Below are 27,747 nucleotides of genomic sequence, written 5' to 3' on the forward strand. Positions count from 1 at the left end.
GAGAGGGCAAATACACAGGCACAAAGCTCTTAGAGGGAAGGCAGCACTAAAATATATGTGATGCAAACAGCAAAGACTATGAATAGTCTCTATAAATCGGGGGTTTTAACTAGCATACTTCTGCAATATCAATTCTCCAGAGTTGTCTCATTCATCCAATATCACACATGTCCTGCTGTCCTAAGTGGTTTGAGTGTGGTGGCTGTGAAGAGGTGCTGTAAACTTCCATCTGCTGTGGTTTTAGGGAAGGAAAATGGAATAAGGAATGATTTGCAGAAATAGGGAACTGTACCATACTGCTCACAGTTTCTGCTTCAGTCTGGTTTTAAGATATTACTGTATTTCTGGAGTTGATGGCATGTTGGATGGATGGCTATTTTAGGGATGCTACTGCTAAGTGTTAAGGCAACTTGTAGTTATTGGTAGGAGTCGTTTAAAACTTCCTCCTCGGGAGAAGTTGACGTGTGGAAGGACAAGTCTCAGCAGCTGGTGAGCTGATTTCTTTCAGTCCTCACCATTGTGAGGATCAGTGTCTTTTCATGGACACTATTCAGGCTGAGCCTTTTGCTTGCAATAGACATTGAGAGCTCCCAGCTTCTCAAAAGACCAAACTAATAAATCAGTGGTGGTAACAGTGATGGATGGTATGATTTCACACCCGAAACATGGGAATGCAGCATAAGAAACACACAGGATTCTGGATGTTTGTGTTTCCTTTCCAGCTTTGCTGCTGATCTCTCAGGTGACCTGGAAGAAACTACTTCAATTTTCTATGCTGCACATCCCACATATTTCAGCAGTAAATAGTAACAACATGTTATGAGGCACATTTAGAAGTGTCATGCAAAACTCTGCACAGGAAGTATTTATTAGTGGTGTTATCTGTGATGAGCTGTATTTTCAATAGAGGCTGAAGTTTTGCAATCCGTCCAGTGACATAACCACTAACTGCAGTTTCTAACTTAATCCACAGCTGCTGCTTTTACATCCTGTCCTAATTACCAATGTATTCTTGCATTTATTGTGATTCTAGTGCAAGTTGGAGTTCCATGCGTGTACTTCTGGCAAGACCATCACGGCTCGATGCGACGGGCCCTGCCCCTGCCTTCCCACACCCGAGAGTTCAAAACACAAGGCAGAGAAGACTGGTGAGTTGAGCTGTTAATGGAATTCCAGCAGATTAATTGGTTCCTGATATGTTTGTAGGAAAATGTAAGAATGACATTTCTGAACTGGTAGATTTTCTAGGTAACACTCTCTGCAGCAAAGCAAAGGTACAGCTAATCCTTTTCTAAACACATGGTGCTTTCAAACATCTCAGCTGCTGCAAAACTAACACCCACTTGCTAGACTCTCATAGGAAAACTGAGTTCTGACTAATGATTCTCATTTTTGAGCGGAAATATTTTGAATTAAAATAGTGAATCTTGATAAAAAGAGATAGAACTGCTACTTGATGGTTGGTTACTTTTCAAGTAAAAAAATCCCAATCAAAACCAGACCCAAAACGGTAGCCTGTGTGTTAACCAAAAGTCATTTAAAGTCACACATATATATTGCATGGGGTCTGAATTACCATTTTTGCCTTTATTTTTATGATTGGAAGTTAAATGTGTGTGTATATATACCTATCTGTATATTTATGCAAGAAACACTTTCAACTACAATCTTGTTGCAAATAACATTATATGAAATTGAAGACAGGAGTCTCAGCACATGTGGACATTTTTCCTGCCAGCTCTCTGGTGAATTCTCTCTTTAGGTCTGTATGCTGGTGACCTAATTCATGCCCCCAGGTCTTTTCAAAGGAAATGAGCACAAGCTGTCTAGGAGTAACCTCATCCAAAATAAATTAGTTCTTGCAAAAGAGACTGACTAAAGGAGGGAAGTGCCACCGCCAGGTTCTGTCTAAGGGTTTCCACCCTGCTATGGGGAAAGCCCTTTGGAAGGGGTAAGCACTGTGTCGCTGTGGTTTTGTGATATAAGTGCAGATGTGCTGGTGAGTGCAGATGTGCTGTACTTAGCCTGGCTTTAAGTACAGTGTTGTCTCCCTACCTCTCAGGTGGAGTGCTAAGAGGGTTAATTTGCAGTTTCTGGGCTCCTGTCTGCATTCATGGCTCACATAGCCAAGGCAGTGACTTACAAAGGGTTTGCTCTGTCAGCTTAACTAGGGAAATGTGGTTATTTGCCCTGTGCGCCACATGGAGCATAAAAAAGACAAAGCTTTGACGGTGGTCTGTTTGACCTGAAAGACTTGAGAAACTCTCTTTGCTCTTACTCCTCCCCTCTATGTACACAGGCACAGAAACAGAAATAAAGTTGAAGCAACACATCCTTTGGTTAGTTCAGGCCCTGTCACTTCAGCTGAAAACACTGCTGAGCCTGCTGGTGCTGCTCCACACACTGTAGCCTCGAGCACAGCACTGCTTTCCATGTGAAGCCTCCATCTGCTTTCTAGAACAAACAGGGATTCTTGAAAATTCAGGTTTATTCCTTTTTTTTTGTTTGCAAATCACAGATGTTTTTCTGCATAGCTATCAAATGCAGATGGAGTGTTTTAGATGGCAAGGCTCTGAAATCAATATATAAATGTAATATTGCTTTGTGGGGCTGGAATCTTTTGGTTACAGAATACCCACTGATAAATTGCCTTATTCATATTTTCTATTTCTTCTAGTCAGGCACAAACACATACTTTTCTTCTCATAAGCTGCTCCCTATATGCCCTCTTTGTTGCCCTTATCAGAAAGAGTATCAAATTAATAAATCTTCAGTGACATTTTAAGCTTACAATTTCATTCACGCAAGAGGAAAACGATTCTAATAACCCTTATCTTGATAAATGCGGTTTGACAGGGTATATGTATTCTGAAACCTAGGGTTTTGTTTTGCTTGACTCAAAACTTCAACTCCAACCAACAAAGCATTAATTTAATGGATTTGGTGTTCAGCTGAGCAACTTTCCTGAAGGCTTTTTCAGGAAGGCAAACTTGAGCTAAAAGCGCTCCTGCCATTGCCTTGGTGATGAGGATATTAAGTTCCTCAATTCTGCCATCTTCAGTGTGACATGAAGATGTCTGTCCCCTTGGAGGAGCACCTGGGAAATAAAGGGAGCCATCACCAAAGGTGTAGGAAAGCATCCAAACAGTGAAGACACAACTCATCAAGTGTATGCAAATAAACTGCCTGTGACCCTGATTATCGTGCCATGAGCAAGTTACTCATACAGGCAGGGGAGTGTGTGTCTGTGCATATATGTCTGTGCAAAAAATAATAGCAATATATAGTATTTTGCTTTATCACTCTGCTTCTTTCTGGGGTTCTGTCCTGGAATGTCCACAAAAGGCTCTGGTATTAAGACTTGAGTAATCAATAGCAAAGAGGCTTTCAAACCTGCTTCATCTTAATTTTCATTCTTGATCTTTGAATGTGCCTGTAACGTGCCAGTTTAAAGGTTTCCTTTAGCTTGTTCTCTCAGTCTCTTCTCTTCAGTTGGCCCACTGATTGTGATGGAGTCTCAAACTGAGTATTTTGGAGTTTGTCATTCTCTTAATGAAGGGCTGCCTGGAGTTTCCATGTGAAAACATGAGGAGCTTCAATAAAGTAGTATAAATTTTAGCCAGGAGCATCTGAAGAGGGATTTGGTATTGTGTGTGTGCCTGCTCTCTGAGGCCTGGAAGCTGGCCAGCTTTCCTTGGGTTTGAGAAGATTATGAATTCTAATTGCTGACCACAGGAAAAACTTCGATAGCAGCGCCTTTTGTAAGATTCCTTTATATTTGCTCATCAAGTAGCGTTGCCTGGCTGTGGAGAAATAAGCCCTGGCTACTATCAAAGGTGACACACGTGAGGTGTACAAGGCAATGGTGTGATGGAGGATGGCAGTGCCCCAAAGCCTGGTCACAGCAGCACAAGAGTGATCTCCAAAGCTCTCAGCCTGGAGCTTCTGGCTAGCATTGTGATTACTTGTTGCCTTAGTGTTTTGTCTAATCTTCAAACAAAATCATTTCATTTTCCTCATCTAATGCTATAGTATCAATATTGCTGAATTGGTATGAGAATCAGTAGTTTGATTTCCCACATAAAAATTGTTATGAAAGAATTGTGTAGACACTCAGGACTCTTTCTCCTCCTTGTTTAGTTGCCAGGTTTGTGAAATCCATTCAAATGTGGCATAATCTTAAGTAGAAAGTGATGGAGAGCTAAACCTCATGCCTTGTACAGATGTGTCAGTGGAAAAATACTAGGGAGAATTACAGTGCAAATGCTTCCAGCAAAATGGAAATGCAGCTCTTAGAGCTACTGCATAAACTTCTTTATGCCTATTATACAACAAGGTTAAATGCTTGTGGTTGTGAACTTCCAATTTGAAGACAGTTTGCATTAATCTTAACACATTCATTTAATCATATTCAAATATTATTCCATAATAAATTACTTTTAGAAATTAAAAATGTAAAGGAACATTTAATTTCCAGAGTACTGTAATTCTAAATGTCATGACCTTTTTTTATATGCTTGCGAATAAAATTGGCACCAGCATCTAAGAAAAGCAATCTAAGTGTATGTGCTTGGAGGTAACAATTGACTGCAGTGTCTGAGTCTAATTCCTGCCTCCTCCCCAGGCTCCTTCAAAAAACATCTCTGTGTTGAGGATGAAAATCAAGACTAATAATCATGTTAAAAATTGGAATTCCTTTTATAGCACTAACTTGTGTTATGGAGATGTTAATAAAGTAACACAATGCTATCAAAGGAAAACTGCACCAGAGTGATTATCTTTAATGGCAGATAACAACAATATAATCTTTCTACCATAAAGTTTAATCTTTGAGGAGATGGCAGGATTGTGTTCTTCGTTTTCTTAAATGGAATTTTGAGTCAAAGTCTGAGAGGTAGGAAACGGGACTCTGAAGGCACTAATGGAAGATCTGGAAAAGACGACAAGCCCTACTGCTTTCTCCTTTCTTTGAGGCCTATTTAGATGCCTTTGGTTTATCAAAACACTTGATGTGCTTCATTATTCACAGCAGTGTTCCAGCTTTACAATATGCTTCCATGATAGCTGCTGATTTTCAACTCAGCTACTCACAGACCAAGGTTGAGCTGTAATCTACCCTGAGGTTAGCTGCCCTTTCAGAACAAGCGTGTCCTTTTATATAATACTACAAAATGAATAAGGCTATGATTTTAACAAAAGCAAAGGACTATTAACCGACTCTTAGTAGCACCTCAGTGACAGAAGTTATTTAAGACACAAAATCCTGTCTGCTGGTGGTTTTCAGGTACCTCTTTTGAAAAGCTCTGCAATACTTACTAAAGTTCTTGCCAAGCTTAACTTATTTTGACACTAGCTGAAGCTTCTAAAACCCCTCCATTTAATAAAAGCTTTTCAGACAAGAAACAACTAGTTTTACTACTTCAGCACATACAGTGCATTCTGTCAAAAAGAAAACATTGTGCAATGGTTGGGGTGTCTCTTGGAAAATGTGGCTTTAGAGTTGCAATGAAGTGGTTCTGTTGGTTTTCTCCATAGCATGTGACTCCTGGTTGTTAAGTGTTAGTGATCTAGTAGCTCAGGCAGGATGGTGTTTAGCAGCATGTCAGGCCTCTTTCAGACCACACATCCTTTCAGTGTTTTCTAAAAAGTTGAGTGCTATACTCCCAACATATTAGTCTTGATTTGTTCCTATCAGGGTTGCAGAGCCACTGGAGCATGAACAGGTGCAGTACTACAACATAGGTTTATCCCTATCTGTGCATTGTGTCTTTTTGACCTTGCAGAAATGCCCAAAGCAACTTTCTGAGGAAATGCTAGGTCATAGGCAGCAGAAAATATATTCAATTACACTGAGTGTTGTTTGAATTTCTAAAGAGAACCAGGAGAATGTTTCTAAATTACAGGAGTTGTTATAGGTCTTGGCAAATTTGATCAAGAATCCACCTTGTTTAGAGTATAGTTTAGGATATGAGTTGCAGCATTTAACTACCAGCCTTATTGGGTGTGGTGGATGAGAAGGTCTAATATCCCTTTCCTTTATAAAAAGAGCACTTGGTGCATGAAGTTCATTTGAAGAAATCAGTCTTGTTTCCCAGATGAGTTGTATTGCTTCTTGAGCCTGAATGACTGACAACTAAAAGAATTTAAAGTCTTGGAACTAAGTCTTCCTTTGAAAACTACTTTCAGCAAATATTTCAGTTTCAAATTGCTATTCACGAGGCTTCATGCCTGCAGAGTGCATCATTTTAAAGTTTATGAAGATGAAGTATGAGTCATGAACATGGTCGAGTTGAAATTGGTTCCTGGGTTTATTTGCCAGGAATTTTTTCCTTTTGTGACTTTAGCTTTGAAAAAAGATTTCTGACACTAAATTTCCAGGTTTATTTTTAAATGACCTATTTGAGTCCCAAACTCTGGGAATGGTACACCAAAAATGTTCTAAAATTAAGATACTGAGAGTTTCAAAGCTTTAGTATATCTCATTAAAATCTTGAGAGGTATGCCCATGTGAACCTCATGAAGATCAACAAGGCCAGGGAGAAGGTCCTGCACATGGGTTAGGGCAATCCAAAGCACAACTGCAGACTGCACAAAGAATGGACTGAGAGCAGCCCTGAGGAAAAGGCCTTGAGGGGGTTAGTTGACAAGAAGCTCAACATGACCCAGTAATGTGACCTTGCAGCCCAGAAAGCCAACTGTATCCTGGGCTACATCAAAGTGTGACCAGGAGGTCCAGGGAGGAGATTTTTCCACTCTGCTCTCATGAGATCCGGTCCGGAGTGCTGCATCCAGCTCTTTGGTCCCCAGTGTTTGAAGGACATGGACCTGTTACAGTCAGTCCAGAGGAGGGCCATGGAGATGATCAGAGGGCTGGAGCACCTCTTCTATGCAGACAGGCTGAGAAAGTTGGGGTTGTTCAGCCTGGAGAAGAGAAGGCTCCAGGGTGACCTTAGAGCAGCCTTCCAGTACCTAACAGCAACATGCAAGAAAGATGGAGAGAGACTGTTTACAAGGGCATGGAGCGACAGGACAAGGAGGAATGGCTTTAAACTGAAGGAGAGGAGATTTAGATTAGATATTAGGAAGAAATCCTTAACAGGGAGGGTGATGAGGTCCTGGCACAGGCTGCCCAGGGAAGCTGGGGCTGCCCCATGATCTGTGGCAGTGCTTAAGGCCAGGTTGGATGGGACTTTGGGCACCCTGGGCTAGTGAGGGGTGTCTCCCCTCATGGCAGGGGTTGGAACTAGATGGCTTTTAAGGTCCATTCCAACCCAAACCGGTCTATGATTCTGTGAATGAGGAGGCATGTTTGTTCAAACTGAGCTTTCAGTGCAGGCCAGGTATTAGGATGTAAAACAGTGATGTGTGTTCCAGCCGCAGACACGCTGCTTCTCTGGATGACATCAGTAAAGAGTAGGGTTTTTATCTCTAAACTAGGCAGGATCTGATAATTTTGCTGCAAAATTTTCTTTATGAATAATGTAATTCAGTCTTTTGATTTGTTACATGATGAAATGTCCTTACCCAAGTAAACCTGAGCTGTGTAGTATCCGTAAATAATAATTATAATTGCTTCTATTATTATTACTATTTTTTGCCTGCAAGCTTGCACGCAAGGAGGTGAGTCTGCATTATCCATTTCCTGAAAGCATGAAAGATTAACTTTTTCATTTCTCATAGATATTGTCTGAGAGTAGTGAAGTGGCTGCACCCAATTAATATTTGATTAAAAGAAAGTGAGAAGCAGGCAAGAACTGATACCTTCGCTCTTCATGGACGGTTATTACTGTCACCCACTCAGAAGTGAAAGCAAATAGCTTCTAGACTGAGGCAGCAAAATCAAGTTCATGCCAGGGTCAGAAGAAAGACCAAAGTACCAGTGGCTGGGGATGTTTTATTCTGTTGTTTGACCTCACACATGTCTTCCTTTTGTACACCAGAGAAAAGCAGGAGCTTAAGAGGGAAAGGCTGCAAAATCTACCTGTACATATTTCATGGGAAAATTTGTATTTTTGTTGGAGTGGTACATTAAATGGCATGCCCAGTCTGAGAGCCACCTGAGTGAAATTTTCACATGCTGAAAAAGAATAGAGAAAAAAAGCTTATAATGTGAACGAGAACATTTTAATTGATTGATATACAAATGCTAGTTTTTCACAATGTGTTTTTATTATTCCTTCACCACATCACTTCAATATCTTCTCCTGTGTCTGTGAAGGTGTATTTTGTCAGTGCTCATGTGCAGAGCTAACCTTGGAACAGCCCTGGAAGGACCCGTTGAATTAAAGTCCTTTTACTGCAGCTCAGGGAAATGGTGATTCCCTTATGAGAGGTTTGGTTAGGGGCCACTGGGCTCAAACCTTTGCTGAAGGAAATGTAGGTGTGATTGTGTGTTCAATACTTAACCACCTCCACACACTACAGAGGACTTCCCAGCAAAGGTTCATGTTGGTAACTTGTTACCGATGTAGCAAGTGCTCTGTGTGTTCAGTACATATAAGGCTCTTTCTGGTCCATTTTGTAAATCTGATCATCCTGAAGTATTTGTAACTCAGAAATGGATGTTGCTGAGTAGGAAATGGTAAAACTGCTGCTAATTGTATCACTCTGAAATTACAGATTCATTGAATCACACATCTTCTTTGCATCGATTTCTAGGCTAGCTACATATAATGATGTGGCCAATAAAACTGCTTCCTTTCAGATTCAGTGAAACATCTTTAATCAATGTAATTTAACCTCAAAAACATCCAAATTTTTGGTAATAGCTTTGCCGTATTTGAGACAGGTGGAAAGGATTTCCATGGCATGCAATTAGCAAGTCGTCATGCAGAACTTTCAGCTACCGCAAAGCTCTTGCAGATAAATTACTTGCAAGCATCTTCTAAGTTCTAGTTAGCATGTAAGGACAGACCTTGCAAGGCCTTATGATAAGTAGCTATCACACCTTAAAAACACAGAGCTTCCCTGAAGACAGCAAGGTGGTGTCTTGAGTCGTTTAAATCACCTAAGAAGTCAGATTATTTTTCAAGGCTTCCTTTTAAATATTTTCATGAAAGCTAGAAGAAAATAGAAGGAAAAGGAGTGGTATAATACTTTATACAAAGTATTACCCCATTCTGTCCCAAAATCAGATGAAATACCTACTTCAGGGTGGAAGGGATCATCAACTTTCACACGGGTTGCATGCATCAGGATTCACCTCACGCAATGCTCTTCACTCTCACTTTTATGCAGCTTTTAATATCCTTTTTTTGAGGAAAACTTAAAGTTTGGTATCTACTTTTGCATTAGCAAAAACTATTGGGAAAAATGTAATGAATGCAGAATGTGGCCATCAATAACCAAAGATATTAGTCATGCCAGGAAGAGAAATGGGAGAAATGTACTACACATAGTAAGATTTATATTAGGCACAAAATTGTATTTTTGAACCTAAGCATTTTTCTAGGTCCTAGCACATAATTCTCAATAATTTATCTTTGAGGAGCTGCATTTTTCCTATAGTGATAGCTGAAAATACACTTTTCTTAGTTTTTTTTTTCATTGTTAGAAATTCAAATATAGTAAATTACTTAATTATTGATTTGAAAACCAATTTGTACTTTGAGACTTGTCAGTGCAAACACTTGTACTCAGGGTTACTACTTGAGTAAGCAGGCCTATTGTCTTTGAATGAGGTCACCTGACTACAATTAGGGATATCAATATTTGTAAGACAAAAACTTTAGCTATTTATAGAGTCCATGTGGTGTTTTTCCTGTTCGCAACTACAGCTGACTGTGACTGTAATTAGAAATGTGTCATGTGAATCATAAACTTTATAACTGGCAAAAAAATGCTGTTTTCATAGGTAAATAAGCATCATATTTTAGGATGCAGGTGTAAGCAGTAATATGGTGTAGTTTATGGGCTCAAACCTTCACAGAGAAAGACTGTAAAGAGTTTGAAACTTCGTATCAAAAATGGCTTTCCAGTTTGAGAAAACCAAGTTTTTGAATTAGATGTGCATAGTATTTGTACAATAGAAATTAAATGCACGTTTTGCATATGCAGCACAGGAGAATTGCCTGCCCAAAAAGCTATGTTAGGCTCAAAGAGTAAATTCAGGTTTGAACCTATGATACCGGATTATTTTTTTACCAAAGAGTATAAATTAAAATTAAAGCACTTTGAGCAACTATACAGAAAAAGCACTTGGGTGTATATGAGAGGCTTGCTTTGACATGAACTTGAAAGGGAGAGAGACATGTCCCCTGTAGAAGTTGTTTTGCATTTTTGGTGTCGCTCTAAGGTTTTGGAACTTGGCACAGAAGCATTGATCATACCTGATCCCAGACAGATCACAAGTTAGGGATGATACCATCCATTATCACTTCTTCAGCATGATCTTCCTTGGATTTGATCAAATTACAGCAGGCTTCAAAATATAGCAGGCAACTTCTGCTTTAGAGGCAAAAGTGACAGAAAGGAGGAAAAGGCAGCATACTGTTCACTTTGCTTCTTCCAGGTACTCGCTGAAATGATGTTGGCTGTAGTAACAGCATCACTGTCAGCAGGGTTTGCACTTTTAGCAACTGCGTCTCTTTAACGAGGTAACACGCCGCTAGAATAACGTTGAGCCAGAATTCCTGTCTTAATGTTTTGGAGGTTGAACCAGGACATGAGACATAACTCTTCATCATTGCTAAATAAAGACTAATCCCTGATGACAGCAGGAGACAGGAGCTGCATAAAAATAACTGTGTCGCGGTATAATTATATTAAAAACAGTAGGATTTCTTCAAATCCTTTTTGAAATCTTATGAAAGAAAACTTTTAAGTGTGTGCTGCTCCTCTGGCAGCTCTCTGTGGCTGATGCAAGTCCTTCTGTTTTCATAAGCATTTATAGCTGTGCTGTTACCCCGGGCTGATCAGTGACTATGGGTTTCACCCCTAGCTTAGGGGTTGTCATCACCTAAAATGGATATCTTATAAACAAACTGATGTGGCCAGTCTCACCCATATGACCAGTAGCTGTGGATTGCTTACTTCCATGTGAAATTTGGTATGGAGGCTTCAGAGATGCAGCAGATGAGACCTGTTTCAGCATGGGGCATACCACTGAGCTGTATAAACCCATGTAGCATGCAAAGAGCATACTTAGCTCAGTGGCAATCAGAGCTTTATAAACACTTATTAAACCAAATGTTTAAATGGCTATTGATTATTTTTTGTCTCTTACCTTAAAGAAAAGGTTAGAAAATGACAGGCACGGTAAACACACAGTGCCAGCAAGTTACAATAATTTTCAGACAAGAAGTAATTTGACTTTGGATTGCCAACAGAAAACTATTGAAGTGGCACACAGTGTTAATAGAAACACCATCTCATAACAGCAGGTGTTTGTGCGCTGATAATGATAATTAGAGCACAATAATCTCTCTCATCATAAACAAAACCAAATAAATAAGACTGGTTTCATATAGGTTTTTCTCAGGGATGATGATTTTTTTTTTAACTTTTTTTTTGGGAAATATTTCCTCTCACAAGAAAAAGTTTGTAACATCTCCAGAAGCCTGACAGTGAAATAAATTATTATCATTTCCTCCTTAACCACAGGAATTTTGCTATTCTTCCCCTCTCTGTCAGCCAGGTCCTGAGGATGGATACTCATCATTCCTCAGGGAATAACCATCTTTACTACTATAGACTGAGGTAAAGAAGGAATTAAGGACCTCAGCCTTGTCCTTATCCCTTGTCACTAATGTTCCCGCAGTATTCAATAAGGGCTGGAGATTCTCCTTGATCCTCCTCTTACTGTTAACGTACCTGTAGAAGGACTTTTTATTATCTTTTACAGAACTGGCCAGTTTGAGTTCCAGTTCAGCTTTAGCCCTTCTGACTTTCTCCCTACATGATCTCACTAAATTCCTATAGTCGGCCTAAGACACCTGCCCCTTCTTCCAAAGGTCATATTTTTCCCTCTTTTCCTGAAGATCTTCCTGGATCTCCCTACTCATCCAAGTTGGCTTCCTTCCTCGCCAACTCCTTTTCCGACAGACTGGGACAGCCTGTTCTTGTGCCGCCAAGGTTTCCTTCTTGAGGAGCAACCAAACCTCTTGGGCTCCTCTGCCCTCAAGGGCTGCCTCCCATGGAATCTTATTGAGCAGCTTCCTGAACAGGCCAAAGTCAGCCCTATGGGAGTCCAAGGTGCTTGTTCAGGTGTTTCCCTTTCTTACTTCTCCCAGTACTAAGAATTCTATCAACTCATGATCACTATGCCCCAGGCATCCTCTAACCTTCACATCCCCCACTAGGCCTTCTCTGTTTACAAACAAGTCCAGCAGGGCACCTTTCCTCGTGGGTTCATTCACCAGCTGGGTCAGGAAGTTGTCTTCCAAACACTCCAGGAATCTGCTAGACTGCTTCCTCCTTGCTGTATTGTACCTCCAGGAGACATCTGGTAAATTGAAGTCCCCAATAAGGACGAGGGTTGGTGATCATGAGACTTCTCCCAGTTGTTTAAAAAACAACTCATCAGCTTCCTCCTCCTGATCAGGTGGTCTATAGTAGACTCCCATCACTGTATGTCCCTGTTTTCATTTTCCTCTGATCTCTACCCAGAGGCACTCAACCCTTTCATCATCATACTCCAGCTCCAGGCAGTCAAAACATTCTCTGACATACAGGGCTACCCCACCTCCTCTCCTATTCAGCCTGTATAGTTTATAACCAGCAACTGCAGTACTCCAATCATGTGAATTGTCCCACCACATTTCAGTGATGGCAATCGCATCGTGGTCTCCCTTAGTAATAAGGACTTCTAATTCCTCCTGTTTATTGCCCATGCTGCGTACATTGGTGTAGATGCACTTCATCTGGTCGCTCACCGACGTATCTTAAGGAGTATATTCTATTGTTGCTTGCTCCAGTGTAAAACTGGAATAGCTCCATCAGTAAAGTTAAGCTAGTTGCCTTTTGCAAAGTTACTCTGCATTTATACTGGTAAAAATGAATACAGACCAGAGGCAAACTGGTTGTTCAGAGAGTTTGTTACTTTCTAAGCACTTCTCAGTGTTGCATCAAGTTACTTCTGATTTTTTTCTAATTCCCTGTTTATTAGTGCAGAAGAACGGTGATAGTTTTTGAGAGATCACCACATCATTCCAAATATATATGCTTACATATTTTACAGCTCGCCCTGTCCCAACAGGGATATCTCTATGTTCATTTTCCTCTGAAGAGTTGCTTTTTTTGTAATTGAGTTTAATGGACTGTGTGTAAATCACCAAAAAAAATATTATCTGCTTCCTGTAAAGCAGATGTCTCTCCTTAGAGACAGACTAGAATGAGAATCAGGATCTGTATTTGTGAGGTGTTAAAATCTGAATCATTTTGGCTTAAGTCGATTTCTGTCAGGCAAGTGTCCATCATCCACAGAGAAAAAACTGATTAAAACATCCTGCGACACAAATAAAAATACATGTCAACATTAGCAAAGCTTCCAGGCAACCTGCATGGGATCTTTCCGTCCCAAATGTTAAAATGTACATGTAACTGTTCAGGTTTTTTATGCAGATACAGGCTCAATCCTGGAAGGCTGGGATTGGTCGCTCAAAATTGCAGTTTAACATTCCCTGCGTGTGTCCAGCCTCTCTGGAGGTCTTTCTTGGGACTAACTTGGATGGTCAGGTCTGTATTTGGAACTGAATTACAAAACTTGAATCCCCTACAAGCATTCAGATATGCCTTTAAATGTTTCTAATTAATAGCAACATAGAAAGTGGTTAAGCTTGCATCCAAGAAATCTGTTTACTTATGATGTTTTTCCAACTTAGTTTTAATTTTCTAATACTCTGTTCCACTGAGACAGTTTCACAACTAATTATTTAGAAAGGTACATTTATGGCAAGATAGTTTTTACCTTTTTGAGAATATACTTTATGCAGTTCACAGACTCACAGAATCGTAGTGGTTGGAAGGGACCTCCAGAGATCATCGAGTCCAACCCCCTGCCAAAGCAGAGGTTCCCTAGGGCAGGTCACACAGGTCAGTGTCCAGATGGGTCTTGAATGTCTCCAGAGATGGAGACCCCACATTCCCCTGGGGCAGCCTATTCCAGTGTAAATGATGTCATCATACTCTTGGATTTAGTATGTTATAGCCTTGGCTCTGTCATGCTTGCATGAAGGCGATTTTACGTACCGTCGTGTCCTATTTCTCATTTTGCTGACAATGATAGTCAGGTGCTAGGAGTTATCAGCCACAGACAACAGGCAGATTCTTCTGTTGTCTAAATTGTAAGTATGGTCTCTAACAGCAAGTACTCACTTATCAGGCAATCCCTGTCAACAGGAAAAATGAAAACGAGGGAAAATAAAATCATGTCACAGTCATTCCAGGCAGCAAGCTGCGTGTTACAGATGCCTCATTGATCCTTCACAATTGAAATTCAGGTTTAGGCTTTTAGGTCGCAAATATTCCTGGAGAATCTAAGATGCAAAAAAGTGGAAGGGATATGATCATATGAAAAGCAGTTTCCTGAGAATTTTAGCTGGGACAACCAAAATTTGGCTTCATTTGGGACAGTGAAATGAGGAAAAAGCGTGTTATTTGTCTGCGACGTGATTTTCCAAACAATTATGGTACGAGATTGTAGATCTCTGTAATGTCTTGCTGTGGAAAAGGAATGTCTTGGTATTTCTCAAGCATGATAGATACTTGTTGGTGTTATGGCACGATATTCTGGTGTGGTTAAGAAAATATCTATATATAGAAGGTACCTCATTGTGTTGTGTGGTTTTCACAAAGGGATTAATTAGCTTTTGCTTGAGGTATGTTCAGTTGAAATGTTACCCAGGGAACGCCAGAGACAACTTTCTCTCCATAAGTCCCAGTACCAAGGTACTAATACAGCAATTTTCCTGATAAGAGCTTGAAAGGACCTGAACAATACTGAATTCAGAGGGAAGCTTTCTAGACCTTGAGGGGTTTTTCATTAGACCCGCTATTTATTTCTAGCTTAACCCCTCCAGAAAAAAATGAGAACCTACAGTTCCAAAGTATGGTGAGATTAGGCTGTGACATTGCAAAGCCTTTCCTCGTTTGCAGTCCTTTCTTGCTGAGCCTGATGAGCTGGAGAAGCACTGGAAAAAACGTCTCAGAGATGATGCACCTTATCAATAAATTACATTGTTGGTGGGCAGCGGAGAATTAGAGTGAAATTGTCAAAAGCACTAAACTGAGCAGCGTTATGAGGTATGCAGCACACTTCCCTTTCATTTTACATCTTAACACTATCATTCTGGACATTTTAAATCTTTCATACAATTCACTTAGTACATTTAAAATTGTTAAATGAAGCTTGTATGTGAACCACTTTCCTTGATCCAGTAAAACCTCATAAGCAAACAAGAAATTCTCAACCAAAAAAATACATAGAAATTTTAAAGCAGAGTTTGTTTTTATTAGAAAATATAACTTTAAAGTGGTTTGATTTTTTTTGAATGTATGAGGAAGAAAGACATATGGTGGCTGCTATATAGCGTATCCAGTAACTGCATTTGAGAATGCTGTTACCCAGAGGGCAATGAATAATTAAAATAGATTTTTCAATAAAGAAGCAAGTGGGAGGAAGGGTTATCTGTTCAGTTTACGTTTTTACAAAAAGAAGTCAAGCTGGCTGCAAAAGCACTGGACAGTATTTCATGTTTCTGAAAAAAAGTTCCTTTTTTGTATTTTCAATTGGATGTCCTTGAGAACTGCAACAATAGAAATGGGAAGAAGTTCATTAGCACAAAGTGCATAATTATACACTTGGGATCTAATAATATGAACATCTGCTTTAATCTGAGAGCTCTTTGGTTAGAAATGTCTGAAGGAGAAAATGACCTTGGTGTGGTAGCTGGTCACAGAATAACTACAAGCAACTATGACCCATTCGAAAGATTTGGATAATCCTCAGGTATGTCAAGAGAAGCATTTCCAGAAATATTGGGAATATTTTACAGGACGCTGGTAAAACCTTTTCCAAGTCTTCTGTAAGTTTGGATCAGCAATGTCCATCAGAGATTATTTCAATCTGAAATAGAAGAGTGAGTTTTTCTCAAACTCAGTCTAATGCTAAGCCACCCTTGTCACTGACATCTTTGTGCTTGGTGCAAGACAAAGTCAAAGTTCCATCTCCTAAAAGTTAAGCTATTGGAAGCATGTATTGAAGATATTAGTCTGGTGTAGGTAGTATAAATAGGGCTTTACAGCAATTAAAGAATTGCGGTATGTGTTAAATTGAAAAGAGTATGTTTTTGCATATCATTTTATAGGTGGGGAGGTTTAGTTATATCTTTCAGGGTGTAAAATGAATGAAGAATTTGAGAAAGGTTTAAAGACATCATTTGTAAGAGATACAGAAATCGTGAGTGCATGGCAGTATTTTACACTGTTGAGGTTCTGTGGCAAATGCAACCTTGCAAATCTGTCCACTCATGTAGCCAGACTGATTTTCTCTCTTGTTTTCTCACTATCTTTTTTAAGACCTGTCTGTTAAACATCTCTAGATTCTATTTTTTCATTACCAACACACAGTAAAAGTGATTGAGGAGTTTCTGTTCTTGGGCTACGGTAATTCCCATCCCAGTTTTGCAAGGCTGTACAAAGGTGATGCGTTACTGCTGAGTCTTGGGGCAGAAGGCATTTGGCTACATTCTTGTGACAAAGAATTCATAAACTAGAATTTATGTGGTGCTTTATGGAACCAGCTGATTAACTGCAGCCCTCAATAAAGGAAAGATGCCCTGTGCAATTGAAGTACAGGGATAAAAAGCGTGACAATAAAGAAAGATGCAATTGAAAACAATATATTAAGCTTCTGAGAAGCAGATTCATTGGCAGGTCTTTGCATTTCAAAAGAAATTCAGAACCTGCTGACACGTGGTGTACTATTTCTTCTTGTATGACACCATGGATAAGAACAAGGGTTCAGAAATAAACTCCTCCTCCTGACCTTGGGAAACTGAGTTACATTCAAGCAGTTTATGTTTTAAGGAAGCCTGGGCTTGTGTGTCAGACTCTAAGAACCAGAGATGGCCACAGTGCAGCTGCTGCATTTAACTTACTCTAAAGACAGATTATTTTCTGATTTTGAGACAAAAAGCTAGCTGGTTTCATTACCTTTATGTTTGGTGGTTGATTGTGGATATTTTTTTACCAGCAAATGTTATAAAAGAAGTTATTATAAGTGTAAATATTTACACCTTAAGCTTGTGAATAATGCCCAGTAATATTCCCATTGTTACTGAAATTCTAATTTCTGTGAATGGAAAATTTTCAAAACACCATGAAGGGTTTGAAGTTGCTCAGTATAATGTATGTTTACAAGGAGACTGGTGGTGACTGTGAGTTGGTGGGATTTGTCTTCCCTCTGTAGGTTGCACAAGATTTTGCTGTGTGTGATCCAAAGGTTTATTTTCAAACTCTTTCTGATTATTTAGTAACCTCAGAAAGTAGTATAATATACACTCTGGAAAACCTGCAATGTGTCTGGGTGAATGACTAGTTCTTTGTGGTAGAGTTGTTGTGTACGTAGAAGTGTTATATGGCCAACTGGTCTGCTGATGCTACAGAGAGTGCTTCTCTGGCAGTAGTGACAGTTAAAAATACTTTGTTTTATTACGCCTGGTGCTTCAAATATATGAATATGTATTAAATGTGTTGTATTTTAGACTGGTGGTATCCCGTAGTAATGAGTTGCATGAATTTAGATGGAATGGCAGTTCTTTTTCAAGTGGATAGTCAAGGGGAAGTTCAGAAGCTTATTGCACTGGCATGGCAAGGGACTGAGAGTAGCAAGAAAGTTTTTAGTGGTGAAATAATGGAATTGTGGTTGTCACTGCAAACTGGCTGTATCATCATGTCATTGCCCAATGTCTATTCTAAAGGACTTCAACAAACTGGTGTAATCTTTCTTTAAAAGCAGCCATAAATGCAAATATTATATACTGTTACATTGCAGCTTCATATTCTAGATGACAGTAAGACAAATTTCACCATGCTTAGTGATAGAGCATTTTCCTTGGCAACACTTTGACCAGTATATCCCTTTAACCTAATTCAGATGCGAGAGAATACCAGTCTCCAAGCTCTTCACAGCCTTGAGTAATTGCCGTTTGTTTCTGTCCTTCACCTCTTTGCTCTTCTGAAAACAGATTGTATTCCACAGCAGGGTTTCAGTGATGAGAGGTAAAGTAAACCCTCCTCTAGCATGCTTTGACTTTCTAAAGTCACTGCTGCTTGAAAGAGAAATTGGTTTCCCTTGAGAACATGAGAGCAATAAAACAATAAAGCTGTAGATGAGTTTGTGTAAGGACACATAAAATCTCAATTCCTCACTGTAGATATTTCTGTGAGAAGCAGGAAACTGATTCACTTATTGCTAGTGTGGCCATTGTATTTAAGTCATTTTAGAAGTCCAAAGCCTCTTTAAAAGTGTTTATTTCCCTGAGGAGACAAATGCAGGATTCTGTACCGCAAGGCAAGTATGTGAGCCTTTAACTAGATTATAAGAGTCCTTTCCATGGGTCTGCACTGCAGAAAATGTCCTTAGCTGTAGGTCACGATGAATAGGAAAAGAAAGTAGCCAGAAGAGATCCAGCCAGTCAGCTGGTTTTATGGGTAGGTTGTTAGGCTGTAAAGGACTGGTTTCAAATTTAGACCGAAGCTTACAAAGGAGCTGGGTGTAGGCATTCTATTGAAAAGACTAGTCTAAACGCTGTAGGGCAGAATACTTGAGCTATTAGATACTTCCAGGACATTTTATTTTGTAGAACAGAATGCCCTGGTCTCCTGCAAATGACTTCTCTTCCTCCTTCAGAATACCCAGATGTAAAGTTAAACTTAACTGGGTTTATTTCATAGATGACTCTTTTGAATACATATTTCAGGCATTATACCAAGGATAAGAGTGGCTTTGATGCCACAATGATAAGTACTCTGTTAATGCCTACACAGAGAGATAAGGCACGAGCATACTCACTCACCAGCTAATTCAGGATAATAAATGAAATCTAAGTGAGATGTAATTTGTGCTGTTAATAAGTCTCTGTTCATGTTACTAGCATGCTAATCTATGCAAAATGGTTTGTTTTGCATAAAGATATTGTTTTGGAAAGATGCCATGTGGCCTAGCTATGGAAAGTCCTCAGCAAATTGCACTTATTGTGCAATGCTTGCTCCCTTGCATACTCTTCTCAGATACCCTATATAATCTTAATATAAATAAGCAGAATCTGCGTGCTCAAATATGTTCTTGATCCAGTCCTCTTGCTGCCATTACAAACTAATGAACATTCCTGTTGTGGGCATTTTAACACTTTGTGCCATTGAAACCCCAAGTTGAGTTCTTCAGGCGTTTTGCTAATGTTCATGGATTCAGCCTCACATCACCTGAGTATTATGCACCTCACAGCCAGCAGGTCCAGGGAGGGGATTGTCCCACTCTACACTGTGCTGGGGCAGCCTCACTTCAAGTAACGGGTGCAGTTTTGGGCATCACAGTATATGACGGACACAAAACTATTGGAGAGTGTCCAGAGGAGGGCAGGAAGGATGGAGAAGGGTCTGGAGGGGAAGACTTATGAGGACTGAAGTCCCTTGGTTTGTTCAGCCTGGAGAAGAGGAGGCTGAGGGGAGACCACATCATGGTCTGTGGCTTCCTGACAAGGAGGAGCAAAGGGGCAGGCGCTGATCTCTTTGGTGAGCAGGGATAGAACCCGAGGGATTGGCGTGAATTTGTGACAGGGGAGGTGTAAGTTGGATGTCAGGAAGAGGTTCTGTACTGAGAGAGGGGTCATGCACTGGGACAGGTTCCCCAGGGAAGTGATCACAGCACTGAGCTGGGCTGAGGTCAAGAAGCATCTGGACGATGCCCTCAGTCCCGTTCTCTGACTTGCCTGGGCCTGTGTGGAGCCAGGAGTCGGACTTGAGGGTCCTTAAGCGTCCCTTCCAGTACAGGAGATTTTTTGAGTCTCTGATTCATGTAACATAGATCAGGAAACCTCAAGCAAACATTCCTGCTTTCAGCAAAGTTTCTTCTACTCTCTTTCCCTACATGTTTCTAAACAGAAATTAGGAATAGCAGTCAGCTTTTTGTAAGGCACCATCAGTCCTATGGATAAATTCCCTGTTTATTCTCTCTCACTCCCCATTTGACTTCCCACTGACTTTTGTATGTACTTGTCTTCCCTTCTGGCCTTTTTCCTTAAAACCAGTACTGTGCAAATAATTGATTTTTTAGTTTACTGACTGGACTGGAAAGTCAGGATTTGAGGGGTAATTCTTCATAGTAAAGTAAAAGACTTTTAAAAAAACTCTTTAAAAATTAAATCTGACAGTTTTTGAAGCAGACACGTCACTTAGAAATGAATGTGCTTAATTTCAACATTTCAGTGCTTCAGCTTGTCGGTCTCAATTTGCAAATTATTTTGATTGTCTCAAAACTACATTTTCCAGCACAGAAACTGTATGCCAAATAATAACAACAACAATAATAATAATAGTAGTCATCCTCTTCTCCCCAGGAGTGCAGTAACTTCCCTTGATATTAGGTATTTTCTCTTAGCGATGATTTTGCATGTAATGTAACTCTACTTGCTTGCAAAGACTTTTCAGTTTTGGCATGCTTCAGAGAGGCTTTATTGTTGGACCTGTATTTTACCCTCTGTTCACATTTTTAGTCTGTCTCTGCTCTAAATAGCAAAAAAATCATGAGAAGTTGGAAGAGCATTCTGGACAGGTACAACCATACGTTCCTCCTGAACGGCACTGGGTGTTAGGCTGAATGAACCTGGGGTGACAGACCATATTCTTTTTTTTCTTAGCATCCTGTTCCCCTGGCAGTTGTTTCTGTCCCCAGGACTCAGAAGGTGCTCATTATTCCTCTCTATTCTGCTCAGGGTGAACCTGCTCATAGGCCCTTTGAATACAAGTTCAAATGTCCTTGACACTTGGCCAGACTGGAGCCATCTCCAGCAAAAGGGTATGAAAGCAAACCTCTTCTCTTCTGCCCTGGAATGATCTAAGGAGAGTTCACAGTTGCTCTGTGCATTGTTAGTGTTGGGACAGATTACCCTACCGCATCGAGGACACATAACCAGCCTCTTTATGGGCCACACCAGTGATTCAAATTACTCCTGAAATAGCATTTGCTGCTCTCTGAAATGTGTGGTAATCAGGTCCAAAAGGCTCCAGTGACGATGCTCACTTTTGTTTGTTAGATGTCATGCTTGACCACATTGAGAAAGGAAACGAATGGGGTTTTGCTTTTGTTACATGCCTTGAGTACTTAATGTATGTGATACACAAAAAGTGGTAGCATTATAGGTACTTTTTTTCTGTCTTTTCTTGTCGTGGTTGTTCTACTTCAAATAGACTTTAATCTTTCCCTATTAGTAATTTGTACTGTGCATATAGTTCTGGCAGATGCTGAAACTCAGAAGTTATAGGAAATACCTATTTTCAGTGGAGTTCTCTAAATGGTAGAGTCGTCAGTTGCTTTAACGCTCTCTGGACAATCAGTCAGACGAGATTTCTGTCTGCTGTAAATCCAAATAGCTCCATTAAAGTCAGTACGGATTTATATCAGTAGAGAACCTGTCCTGGAGTATTCACAGCTTGATGGCCGCCTCCTTTCAACAGGAAAAACTCAACTCTGAAGGAACAGGAGTTTAAAGTAGTTTGGTTCAGACCAGTTCATAGGAAGTGTGACCTTTCCCACTGCTGTTATATATATTCTGGATTCTGTAACCTGCTGCCTTAGAAAATTAGAGTTATGTATTCTTTGGTGACATGTTCCTCTAGCTTCCCTAAAGGTACTTGTTAACCACAATTAGGATGGAAGGCAAGAGCAAACATGCTATTAACAAATGCGGGATCTGTGCATGAATTCAAAGGTTTAGTACTGTGTTTCTCTTCTCATCTCACACCTGAATGTCACCAGCCTGGGAATTATGCAAGATCGTGTTTTCACTTTTTTAAGAAAAGTGTCTTTTGAAGCTTCCTGAATGTGGTTTTAAAACCTTTGATAATTGAAATCATTCTCAGACAGCTGTTTGGCTTTCAAAGTACACTGAAAGTGAGAGAGTTTGCTGAGTCCATCTTTCAGATAGGATTAATTCATCCCCTTTTCTGTATGCAATATGGTAGGTATAGTGTTTAATTACATGTATGCTTACCATTTAGTCCATAGCATCATTTTTTCCTTCAGTATGGAATGCTCCTGTTTTGCCCATGTGCAAGTAGAGAAGTCAGCAGTTAGGTTGGATTTCTGCAAAGCTGCAGAGCACAAGAGGCAGTGAATTGCAAAGGGTGAAGAAAAATTTTTTAAAAGTCACATAGGCAGAGCAGTGGATGTGTGCTGCCCTGGAGAAATTCATTCTTGTGCAGTTCCTGGCACTGATTTCCTTTGCAAATAGTGCCCCTCTTGCTAAGCCAGGCTTCTCATGAAGGGTTGCTAGCTGCACCTCCTAATTTTCCAGGTTCCTGACTTGAAACTCGTTTGCAGGAGCACTGAGCACCCTCAACTGGAGTGAATGGGCAGTGTGAAGTGAAATGTTGTTTCCAGATACTGTGAAAAAGCCGCTCCTTAAACTAGATCTCCACAAATTGACTAGCGGCGCCATTCTTATGTTACAAATGCCTTGCTTTGTAATTCAAATTGCTATATAATAATCTCTATGAATGGTATAGTAGCAACAAACAGCACTGGTGATTGATTAAACACTTCAGCCTCCCTTCAGAGTTTAATTAATCTTAGCAGGTCTTTATTGCCTCGTAGGCTGCAAAGTAGCAGAGATTATTGCCGTTTTAGTGGGGAATAGAGTAGCTTCTCCGAACGTTGGTTGTGGGTTTTTTTCCCCTTCTTCTGAAAGTCTTCCTAGACACATGAGCAGAAAGTTAACTTGCTTATTGTTGTGCTTTAACCCCAGCCAGCAGCTATGCCAGCTCACCCACTTCCCTAGTGGGGTGGGGGAGAGAATGAGAAGGGTAAGAGCGAGAAAACTTGTGGGTTGAGATGAAGGTAGTTTAATAGGCAAAGCAAAAAAGCCATGCACTCAAGCAAAGCAAGGCAAGGAATTCCTTCACCACTACCCATGGGCAGGCAGGTGTTTAGCCATCCCCAGGAAAGCTCCATCACCCAGAACAGTGACTTGGGAAGACAAAAGCTACTGCTCCAAACATCCCTCTTCCTCCTTCTTCCCCCAACTTTATAGGCTGAGCATGACATCATGTGGTATGGAATATCCCTTTGGTCACTGGGGTCAGATGTCCCAGCTGTGTCCCTTCCCAACTCCCTGTGCATCCCCAGTCCGTTCTCTGGTGGGATGGGTTGAGCAGTGACACGTGCTGGTGTTCCTTTCTGAGTTGCCCTGTGAGGAAGGTACACCATAGCGATGATACAGGGGCCTTCATATTTTTTATTCATTCATTCGACACCTATGCTTCCGTTCCCTTATTTCTCTATATCTGTGAGTGCATTGTGTGGGTACATTGTCACTCCATGCAATATTTTATAGGCTTTGTCCAGCCTATCTGTCTGATACAGAAATCATTCAAGGAATTGACCTCCTTTCTTAGCTTGTCTCCCCATCACATTTCCTGGGAGAATTCTTGTGCTTGGCTATGGGAAAGCAATGGCAGGGCAGCATCAAAGAGTCAAAAGGAGCTTTTATAGTTTTAATGCAGTGCACTCAGATGACATTTGCTCCTTGCTCTCCTGTAGTGGATATGTTGGCTTCTTCCTGTTTTCCCTCAGCACTTGCTATCCCCTCTATTCTTGCATGAACTTGCGTCCCGTAATAGTAAATGCCACAGTTTAAAACAATAACTAGACAAGAGGCTTACCAGCCACTACTTCTACTTAATACTAGCTTCACTTTTGATTTTTTTTTAAGTTTCAACTAAAAAACCCCAAACAAAACAGCAGGAAGAGGACTAGCATTGGGTCATAGCATACTTTTTACTTCAGAATCATTTTCTATTTGAGGCTTTCAAGGGTGTAGGGTGACTAAAGCTCCCCACATCTACATAGGGTAGATTGTTTCACAGAGCATGAGCAAATGAACAATTGGCAGAATAAAACTAGTACCTACGACACAGTAATCTTCCTCCTTTCCTGAATGATTTTTATCATCATCATGAGAACAGTCATAGTCTGTCATTTATTTCTCTTCCTAGGTTTTTTTTTTTCTGGTTGCAGAATATGCACATACAGTGTGTATATTATATATAACCCACCAAAGAGTCACTAGCAGTGTGAAGTTAACCTTTCAAAGATTTCATATTTTAGTTATTTACCACTCTGCCTGTTCCTCTCAGATTACCAAGGCAGCCAAAGGACAGGAGTGACCATGCGGTCAAACTGAAGAACCATGAAAAGGTCATATTAGAAAATGTATGATGCCTTTAGTGCGTTTTATTCTGCTGTCTCTTAAAGACTTTAGGGGGGATTAAAAACCTCCCTCTTGTGACAGAGATCATAATGAGAACTGAAAATGTCACAACAGAAATTGATTTTATGTTAATGATTGTAGCAAGAATGGGAAAGGATTCAAAAATTACTCTTTAACACTAAATCTACTGCTGCAGAGTTTCAGTGTTGTGATGCTTCGTGGTTTCAGCATTCAGCTCAGCCTGAGAATGTTCTCCCCATGTAGGATCAAGTGATCATCGTACCTCGTGCTTGGCACACCCACAATTACAGAAAGGAACAAAGAGCTTCAACGTGTAAGTTTAGGGAAGCCAAGCCAAATAGCTTCATCACCCTAAGCCTGATAGATAACACTAGCACAGCTCCTCCTAATTGGACTTGGAGATGTGGAAGTAGCAAAAGCAAAACCAGAAAACAAATTCGCCTCTGAGTTGGGCTCCCTGAGAGACTTTAAAGATCATTTCCATTTCCTCTGCTGATGGGATCTGCATCCTTACAGTCTTTTAGTTGGAGCAAACAGGAAAGCTTTGAGCCTAGCTTAGACCATGCTTTAGAATAAAATAGAAATGTATGTGACCTATGTGCAGCCCTGCAGTACTTGCACACTTGGTCATTAACCCAACAGAACTGAATGAATTTCAAGTGAACAAGTCAGGCAACTATTGCAGTGGTAGTGCTGTGTTTTCCTCTGTCTGAAGGCATTAACTTCAGCAGGATAACCACAAAAACACTTTCACAAGTAGGCTTTCTGATACTTGAGTAATACCCCGTGGTCAATGGTTTTTAAAAGCAGGTTGGTAAAGTAGGGTGGCGATCAAAGCAACTAGTTTCTCACTTCAAACTGTTAGTGACCTAGATTTTATCATATTACATTCTCCTCAGAAGGATACTGAAGCGTATTTTCCAGAAATGGCTCACTAGTGATTCAGATATCTCACAGGTACATAGATAAGAAGGAAAAGATTAATATCAGTGCAGCCTAATTCCAAACAAGATATCAAGATTCTTTTCCCCAAAGCACTTTCTAACCACTTATTCTGCTAAACTTCTGTGAATGCCTTGAGAATATGGTCTAGCCTTGGGTTTATCTGCACATGGAAATCGTTCTTGAAGGAAGCAGATGGGGTTTTTTCCTATTCCTAAGTAACTTCTTATGTAAACAAGTTCTTACTGGTACTCTACAAGAATTCTGGGAAGACACAGTAAAATAAAAACATAGATTTGCAGAAAAGATTTTTAAAAGCCTGGTAATAAATGACACACTTAAGGAACTGATAAGATATATCTGCTGTAAGACAAATAAATGGGAGCAACAGGTAACAATGAATGGAAGTTACTTCAAGATTCACTGCTTAAATAAACATTCATATGAAAAAGGGCAAGGTAGGAATTCAGATTTCAGCATTAAGTACATTTATGATGGGGAAAAAAGTTGCCAGCTATAACTTTGGTGGTGATAAATGTTGTAATTACTTGTTATTACCAAACTGAAAGTCCCATCTTTCCATCTTTTGCCTTACTGTTAGCTACTAGAACTTTGGGAGTCTAAATAAAAGAAAAAATAGAGTTGACTCTCTTAAGAACTGTTGGTGTATGTAAAGATGTTGGTGATTATTTTAGTTGGAAAATCAATCAGAAAATGAGATTTGAAGCAACAGAGGGAAAGGCTGTGTCTCCTCATCCCTTTTATGTCCTTCTTCCTAAGGTGAGCTCCTGTCCTCCAGTCCACCTCAGGGGCTGTCTTTTCCCTTTCTATCACCCCTCAGCTGGCTCACACACGCTCTGTGTATCAGCATCCCTCTCTTCCCTCTCTCCCATACTCATAGGCTGCCATCCCAGATGCAGAGCCACCTGGTTTGGCAAAAAATAACGCTCTTCCCTTACTCCAAATCTGTCATACAACACCACAGCTTTGGTTCGTAACCAGTGAACTGCCTGAGCACCTAGAGATTGGTTCTTTCCTCTCCCCAAATTAATTTGTTTGATCCTGATTCTCTTCTCATGGGCACCGGGCTTCATATACAGAATCTCTTTAGAAAATGTCCATCTGCTTCTCTTCTATATATGAGGTACTTCATCTCTTCAGCCCTCTCTCATTCTCAGTTTCCTAATCTTTAATCCTATTTATAGGATTCATTCTACATTATTCATCATCTTGATCATAAATAACTAGAGGAAAAGATCTTATAATAAATATTATTCACTTCATTATATTTACAGGTACAGCTGTGAAGGCTGCAGCATGAGCTGATGTTCATTTCAGAAGGGAGGCATGCCCATTAAGTAGAAACTTATTGCATGGCTTCAGCTTAAAACCTGGTGCAATTTTATCTGACTTTCATCTGATTTTAATTCAAGAATTTGCTTGCATGTGTAAAGTCATTTCAATTAGTTTCATCCCATTATCTCTACAGCCCTGTGAGTAATTGCTGCTGTCTGTGAAAGAGTATGTGTTCATATTTTGTTAGACAAGATTGTAACAGATGACTTTTAGTCTGATTTTCACAGACTGATAAATGTGATAAAGGGTAACTTTTCCAGAAAGGCCAGTCTCTTTGAACTTGCAACTCCAAGTGACAAGTAAACAGGGTTCTTGATTTATAATATTCCATGTGGAACATATTATGATTAGACTCCAAACAATGATGAAATATTGCCGTTAATACACAAGGAAAATAGCCAGAAATTTGATTTCAAATCAGAACGAACAGAAGATCTGCCCACATCATGACATTTGATGCCAGGCTTATTTTCACCTAATTGAATTTGTTTCAATGAATGGCAAATAAAAAAAAATTACAAAGCTAACAGTTTGATTTGAGCCCATGACCTTCAGTCCCAGAAAATGTCTGTATTTTCCATTAAGAAGTCTATACTCTGGATGGATGGAAGTGGATTAATATGCCACCAGTCAGGAATCAGTGCGAGTAGATCCCTTCGGCTAGTAATTGTTATTAAACTGGTTCACTGCACCCTGCATAAAGTGTTAAGTCTCTTGGTAGGGGTACACAGAACTCTGTTTATTCTGAGGAACTCCTGAACCGCTGTAATTCATTTCAGATTTGTAGTTTCACCATCTTTAAATTGATGTCATCTTTTACAAGGGAACGAACAGCCAATTTTTCTTTTTTAACAAAGCAATGCAATTTAATGCTTATAGAATTTATCTGCCCGTGGATCAGCAGCATAACACAATTTTAATTACACTTACCACACTTCACTGAGTTCTCTCATTCTGTAGCAAAGTCTTATCGGAGTAAAGGTCCGTGAGATGTGTTGAGCTC

General features: G+C 40.0%; 1 protein-coding gene across 1 annotated transcript in view; it reads left to right on the top strand.

Moving 5' to 3' along the window:
* The window catches only part of SPOCK1 (SPARC (osteonectin), cwcv and kazal like domains proteoglycan 1), a gene marked incomplete at both ends in the record, with an annotated part of 298,243 nt that overhangs the window by 235,501 nt on the left and 34,995 nt on the right, over positions 1 to 27,747 (top strand). Inside the window, one exon of the mRNA XM_084268439.1 lies at positions 1,034 to 1,148. Within this exon, the coding sequence (XP_084124565.1) occupies positions 1,034 to 1,148 (115 nt within the window). The remainder of the gene's footprint in view (positions 1 to 1,033; positions 1,149 to 27,747) is intronic.

This window comes from Gallinula chloropus (genome assembly GCF_964237585.1).
Source record: "Gallinula chloropus genome assembly, chromosome: 10".
Taxonomy (NCBI): domain Eukaryota; kingdom Metazoa; phylum Chordata; class Aves; order Gruiformes; family Rallidae; genus Gallinula; species Gallinula chloropus.